We start from the raw sequence: 10,678 nt of genomic DNA on the forward strand, positions 1-10,678 counted from the left end.
ACTTCATGCAACCTGTCTGTTGACAGTAGGCAAGTTCAGGGCCATGGAAAGGACCCCTTTTATCTGTCACCAACATCTCACAATAGCTGATCTAGACTGCTGGGCCCATGGTCATTTGACAAGAGGTAACAGGAAAAGCTCCAGAGATGCTCACTGATACGAAGGGAGAAGAAACTCCACATTGCCCAAGAAGTCATCCCTAGACCCATTCCAAGTACTGTGGGAATTTAGAAGAAGACACTGTACATATAAACCACAGAAGTCAGGCTGACATAAAGCACAGCTGTTCTTCATGAAAGTATCTGTGGTGAGACCACAGTATTGGTCTCCTAGCTCAGTTCACAGAAGGCGCCATCACACCCATCAGACCCTGCCTCTTACTATTGATTCTGCCTCTTAATATAAATTCCAGCCCTGAACACAAAAGGGTCATCTTAGGTGCCAGTGCCACCAACACTAATGCTGAACTATGCATCCAGACTGTTTTCCTCGGGGATGACATACCAGTAGGTTCCGTGTGTGTGCAATGACTGAAGAACCTCAGCCTGTAAATGTCCCTGCTTCAGCAGTGTAGTGAATGTAGGGGGGAGTATATGTGTGCACCAGGACAAGCATGGCAGATACTTGTAGCTCTACAGTGGGCTCTTTTCAGTGCTCTCCATCCAATTAACGCTAGACATTAGTAACCAGTGGAGCATAAAAATTTCATTTATTTCTGATGATGAGAATGATATAAAAGAGGCTGGGTTTGCTCAATGGAATTAGTGTAGGCATTTTAAAGGCATGATTTCTTTTCTGTGCTTTCTCATTCATTTACATGGTGTATTTTATTCACTGAGCCTTTCCCCAGTGGTCTTAGGAGAGAAACATCCATTCAAAACCACCTGGTTTTCCAGTCAAAGAATACTATGGGAAGAGTTAGAAGTAAGTGCCTGCACACACACACCCAACTCAGTGAATAGGAGAAGAAAATGTGAGAGTAAATGAAACAGAAACCTCATTTCAGGAGTCTCCAGCAGAGAGGTCTGCAGTGAAACAGGCCTGCCAGAGACTGTCACCCAGAGCTGCTACTGCGGACATACAGGCTAAGAATTAGAGGTTGGGGGGAGGGGGGTAGCAGAAAAAGAAAGAGAATTCAACTATTGTCTCTCCTGGCTTCATACTTACTCCCTCAAAGGGAGACAATCTTGGCAAGTTTGCTCCCTCTTCTTCATATCTCCCTCCTGTCCCATGTTCCTTATTTCCTCTGGGGCTCTCCCATCAACATTTAAGAGGAAAAACAGGAGGCTGAGAGTGGCCAGCACATGGGTTGGAGAAAAGGGGCAGAAAAATTAGTGAAGAGGCAATTCCTAGGTAAGCCAACATTTGAAAGGGACAGCTAGGTAGGATTCAACAAGATGAAGAAGAGTTCTATGTCCTCTGAGAATGTGTACTACATTTCCCACATCTGTGATGGCCAGGAAGAGGAACAAGGGGATGGGAAGATGGACAAGAGTCTTGAGATTTAGAGCTAAGCTTAAAACACAGAAGTAATAAGGGCATTTCAACCATCCAAGGGGCCCCCATTAGAAGAGCATCTCATTTTGGCTAGAACGCTATATAAGTCGGTAGAAAGAGGCATTCTGCCAATAAGAGAGAACTTTTCTCCCAACTTGGTTGCTGGAGAGGAAGGAAAACCCTTGGGGAGTGACTGTGTTCAGGAAGAAAATAAGAAAATATGGTCTAACGGGAGAGAGGAGGCTTGTGGTAGGAGGAAAAGAGCTAAGAACCAGAGACTGGGTTTTGGAAACAGGGGTCAGTTGACAGCGGTTGCAAACTGATGTGTCTAAAAATACAAAACCCAACATGTTCAGGCGGGAGCTGCTCACCGGTCCCCAAGATCTGGAAGAGAAGGCGGGGCTGGGAGGCGCGGATCGCCGCGGACAGCCTTCCCTCTCTGCCCACTTCGGAAGACTTCTTCTCTGGCATCAGGCGGATCCTCAGCCGCCCTTCACCATGGTGAATCCACCAGCTGAACAGCTCGCTGAGGTTGAACTGGAGCAGTCCCGCAGTCACCTCCTCTGGGGGCCCGACGCAGCCCTCAAGGATCGCCTCCTCTCCCAGCTCCAGCACCAGCTGCTTGGCGCGCCGCAGCTTGCGAACCGAGCCGCCCTTCAGCACCCTGGTCAGCGTCCGTGCAGGGGCCGGGGCTGCTGAACTGGGGCCTTCTGTCCAGGAGACCGTGGGCGGTGGCCCCACCAGCCGAAGTAGTGGGGCGCAGTCTAGAGCCAGCGAGCCGCGCGCCTCCGTCCGGCCAGCCCTCGACTCCGACCAAGACGAAAGCGGCAGCAGCAGGTCCCGGGCATAGACGCGGAAGAGCGAGGGCACCACAAAGTCTACCGCCAGGCTCTTCCTCTGCAGACGTGAGTAGCTGAGCGGCTCCCGAGGCTGCAGAGCTGGCCCCATGGCGGGTGAGCCCACGAGCTGGCCGGTCCCGGTCCCGGTCCCGGTCCCAGTCCCAGTCTCGGTCTCAATACCGGTCCCTGAGCCCGAGGCTGCCACTGAAAGCAGCAGCAGCAGCAGCAGCCCTACGAGCTCTAAAGATCCCATCCCGCCAGAGAAGCGTTGTTTATACTAGACTCCCCACTATCCAGCCTTGCCCTTCACTTCCCCTCAAATTAGAAGGGTCTCCGAATAGTCCTTAGTCCTGCAAGGCTCCTTCCACCTGATCTCTGGGGGATTATGCGGGCACTCGATTCTCTCGTTTTCCTCCAACTGCTAGGAGGCAAGGAGGAGTCTCAGTAAAATGGGGCTAGAAGCTCGGGGCGTGTCAAGAGACCCTAAGCGCCTCGGGCTCAGCAGCTGGGACCCTGTGCCTCTGGCGTCCAGAGACGAGTGCCGCGCCTTCGTCTGTAGCTTGCTGCGCTCCGGAACAAGAGAAACTACTATGGTTGAAGGGAGGCGGCAGCAGGGTGCCGTCCTCTCCTGCCTCCCGCGGCTTGAGCTGTGGTCTGTCTGCTCTCCAGCAGCCTCCAATCCTCCGCAACTTTCCAGCTGAGAACGATGGCTCCGAGCGTTCTGGTGTCCTAGCTCCTTCCTCTGCGCTTCTCTTGGCTTCTGAGCTTCTCTCCCTTAGTGTAGGGGAAAACCCGGGGCAGGGGTTGCTTTCTCGCGCACCCTCCTGCAACCCTCCGCAGCGGGAAGTCTGCGGATTGCACTGCTCGCTGAACTTCTGGGCTTGAATCGAGCCCCCGCACTGTGAAGCAGAGGCTCAAGCCGCCGTGGTGCCAAGTTTGCAGCGTCCTTGCTCTCCCGCGTCTCCTATGCTCAGACTTCTCAGGCACGGAAGCGGCCCCAGCGGCAGCAGCCGAATGAAAGCATTCCGGGCAAGAGAGCCCAAAATCTTGCTGCCCCTCCTCACCCAACGGCAGCCGCCCCCGCCCCGGCTTCGGGTGGCTGAGCAGAGGGCGGCCGAAAGGCGCCTCTGTGCTGTGCGACCCTCAGGACAGCGGTGACGGGATGTGCCAGCTGCTACCTCTGCTGCCGCCCCCGGAGCCGCTGGATCGCATCTGCCTGGGCGCCCGCCACTTGCAGCTGGCAGAGTCGCGAGCTCGCGCTGGGAGGGGGTGGGGCCGTGATGGGGGCGGAGCTCGAACGCCAACTCCGTGCCACTGCCAGGCTCACCCAGGCCCGCCCAGCCCCGCTCGCACCCGCCAACCAATCGCGCGGCTAGACGGGATTCTATGCAAATCTGCAGAGGCCTCGGGATTCATTGAGAAAAGCACAGGGCCCGCCCCGCCCTCCCTCCATCCCTCTCCCCTCTGTCCTTCCCTTCCTCCCGATTCCCTGCCCTATTTCTCTGCCTTGTGAACAGGAGCGTGTTTTGGATAAATGGGAGGATTGGAAGAGGCCTTGGCAATCAAGCACTCTCCCTAATTATGCATTTAAGAGATTAAACGGGTCCGACTTCAGAAAATCTGGTTCTAGAATAAAAGTGGAGGCGAGGGGAAGGGAGGAGTGGGAGGAGAGGCAGCACGACATTGCCAAAGCCAAGAACAGCTTGGATTAGGGCTCTGAGATAGAATCTTCCCTGACCCTTCCATTATTTAAACGCATTCCTGGGAACCTGGCGGTTTTGCCATCCACACGAAGAAAAGTTAGCAGTGTGGGGGTAGAGTGACATGATCTCTAAGAGTTCTTCAGCTACAGCAAGTACATTTCAGACCTGTCAGTCATCCTGCATTTTCTCAGAATGGTACTTGAACATGTGTCACCTCTTTTATTCTCTGCAAGGTAAATATTTTAAATTTCAGCTTTAGCGATGAGACAACAGAGTTGCCAAGATGGTAATTGATTTTCTTTGGGTCACACAGTCATATGTGCATCCCAGGCCCTCCCTCATGTGCTCTTATTCATACTGCCTATCCCTCTATGAGTAACAGGCCAAGAAAATCTAGAGGTGACTTAGCTGGAAGGAATAATGACCCAACACTTGCTCACAGTCTCGGGAGTGAGAGTTCATTACCAAAGACCATTTTTTATTCATCTGTAAAGTAAGGACTATACCTCTGGTCTCTCTTTCCCTTCATCTCTCCTGAGCTGCCAACACAGAATTCAAATAATGGCTGTGTTTATAACAAGTGGTTCACTAGGACCAAAGACTATAGTATTAGGTTCACATAAATCCCCTCCGATCCTTCTTGTCAAAGGTTGATTGCCAAGTCTTGTGCTGTCAGAGCAAAAAATAAGGCAAGAGCCTCCCTGGAGGAGCTCACAGCCTGCAGAACAGCAGAGAAGCTTCCTCATAGAACCAGAGCACAGAGTAGAGTTGAATGTCTCTCAATGAGCTGCAGAGTGTCGCAGGACGTCCCTTGCTTCCAGGAGTGGTGGCCAAGCAGACCTCTGCTCTTAGAGCATTGTGGTATTGCCTTTGGCCACTGGAAACCTTACAACAAAAGAATCTTAATTCCAGGAATATTTTGCTTCCTGCTGTGTGTTTGGTAACTCACTTAATTTGACAGGTAACTGGCCTCTCTCTGGAACTCAAACTGGGTACACAGCCTTTAACAAGTTTAAGGGCAAAAAATGATCTGACCCAAGGAGAGAAAAGATGCTCCTACCTTGGTAGAGGAAGAGAGGGAGGGAGAAAGAGAAGAGGAAGGAAAGGTAATATGTTGGTTAATACTTCCCTAGCAGGGGGCCATATATGTTTGGATTTTCACCAGATTTCACTGGCATGCATACTGATAGAAGAATAATTTTCTATCTGAAATGCTTTTTTAAAAACACTCAAATGTAGGCCCTTTCACTCCATTCTTTATTCTCTACATAATTCTTGTCCAAAGTCAAATTAATTGGAGTAATTTGTCAAGAACTATGAATCGTCTGCTTCACTCAGTGGCCACTAGGGGGCGGCAGAGACCTGAAACTTCAGAGGAGCCACCAGGGTTTAACCTTCTCCCAGGTAATGTCTGGGACCACTGGCTTTGCACCTAGTGCACACCTGGGTCTCAATTAATTCTCAAGTTTTTATGAATTCTTTCAGATTTCCCCTGAAGGAGGAACATTGCTAATCCCTGTACATTAAATCACACCAAATCTAAAAAATGTTCCCTTTTTGTTAATTTTAAAAGGTTGGCAGGAATGAGTATTGATAGTCTGCTGGTCACTACACATGCATCTGAGGAGAGAGAGAGAGAGAGAGAGAGAGAGAGAGAGAGTGTGTGTGTGTGTGTGTGTGTGTGTGTGTTTCACATCACACAATGGCCTTTGGGGGGAAGGTATGTATTATTATTTTCATCACAGAGACAAAAACAGTTAAGGTTCAGAGAGGCAAAATAATTTGCCCAAGGTCAAATAGCAAGCAAATAAAGCCACTGGAATTCAAACCAATGATTCTTTTTCTCTGAAATTTACACATCCCTCTGGAACAAATTAGGCCTTTTCCTCACGCCTACAGCTATAATGTTGACACTTCTAACCTATATCTTTGCCATCTAGAGGAAGGGAGATGAGAAAGTGCAGTTAAGAGCAAATAGGGGAAATACAGACAGGGAGAAAAAAAAAGTGATCGAGTGACGGCTAACATGTCTTGCACACCTATATGGCCAGCATATTTCAAAATAATTCCCATGCATTATCTCATTTAAGATTCCCTATAAAACTATGAGGGGAAATAATAGTATCTCTTCTACAGATCACAAATGCAAGCTCAGAGAGAGTGAGTTCCCAACAATAAGATTACATAGGAAATAAAATCTGTTAAAAGATTTGTACCTGGATATCAGATGAAGTCCATGGTCTCAAAACCTGAGCAATCTCAAAAAGGAGAAATAGAAATAGAAATAGAAATAGGGCTGAATAGACTACCGTGGGGCAGAGGGGAACAGAGGACAGAGGGGGACAGAGGACAGAGGGGGACAGAGGACAAAACTGAAAACCCAATCAAAAAGGGAGAAGCTGGAGCTGGGGTTAGGGGAGGGGCAGACAGAAGATACCAGAAGCCCTGGGGACACAGTTAATGAGATGTGCTTCTGTGAGTCACCCTGCCATTGACTTGACCATTTGCGATGGGAGGGAGGAAAGTAAGTAGACGACAAACCAAGAAAGAAAAGGGCCAAGCTGTATAGTGAGAGCACCAGGAGCCTCTTCAGGAAACTCCCAATTTCTGAAAATGGAAAAATGGACAACTCAGTTAGGAAGGGGTTCGAATTCTCTCAAGAGAAAGAGTAATAAAAACTCAACTCAAATCCAGACAATGTGACTTAAGGCAAAACACATCTCACAATTGCAAAAAACCTGATGGCGACCTACAGGGTTAATTAAGTCAAGCATCCAGTTGGTCAGGAAGGAAGAGGAAGAGAGGGAGGAGAAGGAAGCAAGCTGGAAAGAAGGAAAACAGGAAAAGGAGCAGGAGAAGGAGAAAAAAGCTGGGAGAAAAATCACGAAGTCAAGCTGAAATTAGGCATCGTAAGATAGTCAGGCTAAGACATTTGGAACCCACTATTGAAATAGCTTACTCTGGGCCAAAATCAGGAACTAGAACCCAGAAGAAACATTCAAACGAACTGTGGGTTTCTAGTCAGGAAAATTGCTTTCAATCCAAGCCTTGCTTAAGCCACTGAGCCACCCAGGCACTCCCCAACACTGAAATTCTGTTTGAAATTTCTCTAAGTGGCCAGTCTGGTCCAAGACTGGGAACCAGAGTTAAAAGGTACCAAAAGGAGATTATGAACTTGCAGGGAAACCAGGAAAAGAGCCTTGATCTAAAGCTAGCCAGAGTAAAATTAAAATAAAACAAAAACTTATTTTTAAAAATGTCTCTGCCACTAGACAAACCTGAGCTTTGAATCGAGAGCCTGCGGTTTCTGGTCAGTCATACGTAAGGCGTCTTCTAATAATCATGCTAGATGGCATGATTCTTTATATGGAAGACCCAAAACACTCCACCCCCAAACTACTAGAACTCATACAGCAATTCAGCAACGTGGCAGGATACAAAGCCAATGTGCAGAAATCAGTGGCTTTCTTATACACTAACAATGAAAATACAGAAAGGGAAATTAGAGAATCGATTCCATTTACTATAGCACCAAGAACCATAAGATACCTGGGAATAAACCTAACAAAAGAGGTAAAGGATCTGTACTCGAGGAACTACAGAACACTCATGAAAGAAACTGAAGAAGACAGAAAAAGATGGAAGACCATTCCATGCTCTTGGATCAAAAGAATAAACATTGTTAAAATGTCTATACTGCCTAGAGCAATATATACTTTTTTTTTAAAGATTTTATTTATTTATTTGACAGAGATCACAAGTAGGCAGAGAGGCAGGCAGAGAGAGAGAGGTGGAAGCAGGCTCCCCGCTGAGCAGAGAGCCCGATGTGGGGCTTGATCCCAGGACCCTGGGATCATGACCTGAGCCGAAGGCAGAGGCTTTAACCCACTGAGACACCCAGGCGCCCCGAGCAATATATACTTTTAATGCCATTCTGATCAAAATTCCACCAGTACTCTTCAAAGAGCTGAAGCAAATAATCCAAAAATTGGTATGGAATCAGAGAGACCCCGAATTGCTAAGGAAATGTTGAAAAACAAAAATAAAGCTGGGGGCATCACGTTACCGATTTCAAGCTTTACTACAAAGCTGTGATCACCAAGACAGCATGGTACTGGCATAAAAACAGACACATAGACCAGTGGAACAGAGTAGAGAGCCCAGATGTGGACCCTCAACTCTATGGTCAAATAATCTTCGACAAAACAGGAAAAAATATACAGTGGAAAAAAGACAGTCTCTTCAATAAATGGTGCTGGGAAAACTGGGCAGCTATATGTAGAAAAATAAAACTCGACCATTCTCTTACACCGTACACAAAGATAAACTCAAAATGGATAAAAGACCTCAACGTGAGACAGGAATCAGAATCCTAGAGGAGAACATAGGCAGTAATCTCTTCCATATCAGCCACAGCAACTTCTTTCAAGATATGTTTCCAAAGGCAAAGGAAACAAAAGTGAAAATAAACTTTTGGGACTTCATCAGAATCAAAAGCTTCTGCACAGCAAAGGAAACAGTCAAAAAAACAAAGAGGCAACCCACGGAATGGGAGAAGATATTTGCAAATGACAGTACAGACAAAAGGTTGATATCCAGGATCTATAATGAACTCCTCAAACTCAACACACACAAAAGAGACAAACATATCAAAAAATGGGCAGAAGATATGAACAGACATTTCTCTAATCAAGACATACAAATGGCTCTCAGACACATGAAAAAATGTTCATCATCACTAGCCCTCAGGGAGATTCAAATTAAAACCACATTGAGATACCACCTTACACCAGTTAGAATGGCCAAAATTAGGAAGACAGGAAACAACATGTGTTGGAGAGGATGTGGAGAAAGGGGAACCCTCTTACACTGTTGGTGGGAATGCAAGTTGGTGCAGCCTCTTTGGAGAACAGTGTGGAGATTCCTCAAGAAATTAAAAATAGAACTTCCCTATGACCCTGCAATTGCACTCCTGGGTATTTACCCCAAAGATACAGATGTCATGAAAAGAAGGGCAACCTGTACCCCAATGTTTATAGCAGCAATGGCCACAGTCGCCAAACTATGGAAAGAACCAAGATGCCCTTCAACGGACGAATGGATAAGGAAGATGTGGTCCATATACACTATGGAGTATTATGCCTCCATCAGAAAGGATGAATACCCAACTTTTGTAGCAACATGGACGGGACTGGAAGAGATTATGCTAAGTGAAATAAGCCAAGCAGAGAGAGTCAGTTACCATATGGTTTCACTTATTTGTGGAGCATAACAAATATCATGGAGGACAAGGGGTGTTAGAGAGGAGAAGGGAGTTGGGGTAAATTGGAGGGGAGGTGAATCATGAGAGATTATGGACTCTGAAAAACAATCTGAGGGGTTTGAAGTGGCGGGGGTATGGAAGGTTGGGGTACCAGGTGGTGGGTATTATAGAGGGCACGGATTGCATGGAGCACTGGGTGTGGTGAAAAAATAATGAATACTGTTTTTCTGAAAATAAATAAATTAATTTAAAAAATAAATAAAATAAAATAAAATAAAAAGTTAAACAATATAAAAACTTAAAGCAGAAGCAATACCCAATCCATTTCAAAATTAACATTAAAATCACCTATAAAAACTAAAAAAAAAATCATGCTAAAAGGAAAGTACAGTTATTAATTCAATCATTATGTATTAGGTACCTAGTATGTGCTTGGATTTGTGTGAGGTGCTAGGAGAGAGACTGTGGTTAAAAGAACAGTCAAGGTTCTTATCATCATGAAGCCTTGAAAAAATTAAATCTTTAAAAATATTTATTTATTTATTTATTTATTTATTTATGTAGGGAGGGGAGTAGGGGGAGGGGCAGAGGGAGATGGAAAGAGAATCTTAAGAAGACCACGCTGAGCGTGAAGCCCGACATAGGGCTTAATCTCACGACCCTGAGATCATGACCTGAGCTGAAATCAAGAGTTGGATGCTTCACTGACTGAGCCACCCAGATGCGCTCATAAAGTTACACTAAAAAAAAAAATACAAAATTGGAATTCATACCTACACTACAACTAAGCAAAAATTACAAATACAGACAGACAAACAAAACACCCCGGAGGAAATCACTGACAAATAAACTTGTTGAGGTGGCAGTATTTGGGGTGACTTTTTTTTTTTTTTTTTACAAATGACTTTTAATGGTTTTGTGTAACAAATAATAATAGCATTTGATCCCTATTTTAAAAAAATAAAAAGCGTATCTGTCAGGATACCCAGATTATGTTGTAACAACAACACACCTCAGTAATTTAAAAACAAAGAAATCTATTCTCATATTCCATGTCCATCTCGAGCAGAGGACTCTGATCATCATAATCAGTTAGAGATGCTGGTTGATGGAGCCCTCACCGCCTGGGTCATGCACCAACAACTAAATACTCCAGCCTGGAAAAGGTACATGTCATTTCCACTCAGCACCTCTGGACGGAGCTATCCATGCGGTTCTACCCTAAGAAGCCCCACAAGGCAGAATCAGAAATACCTCACCAACAGCCTTACTGGCTCCCAAAGAAGGAGAAAACCTGCAAGGATTGCATTATCTGACTTAGACCAGGAAGGGTCTAGAAGACAGTTACCCCAAGGAAAATAACCTGATTCTCTTGG

The 10,678-nt window shown here is 46.1% G+C and overlaps 1 protein-coding gene across 1 annotated transcript in view; it reads right to left on the bottom strand.

Moving 5' to 3' along the window:
* Positions 1–3,551, bottom strand: part of ALK (ALK receptor tyrosine kinase) — a 673,357-nt gene extending 669,806 nt beyond the window's left edge. Inside the window, exon 1 of the mRNA XM_059405373.1 lies at positions 1,869–3,551. Within this exon, the coding sequence (XP_059261356.1) occupies positions 1,869–2,589 (721 nt within the window). The 5' untranslated portion in view covers positions 2,590–3,551. The remainder of the gene's footprint in view (positions 1–1,868) is intronic.
* Positions 3,552–10,678: the final 7,127 nt, after the last annotated feature.

This window comes from Mustela nigripes, chromosome 7 (assembly GCF_022355385.1).
Source record: "Mustela nigripes isolate SB6536 chromosome 7, MUSNIG.SB6536, whole genome shotgun sequence".
Lineage (NCBI taxonomy): Eukaryota > Metazoa > Chordata > Mammalia > Carnivora > Mustelidae > Mustela > Mustela nigripes.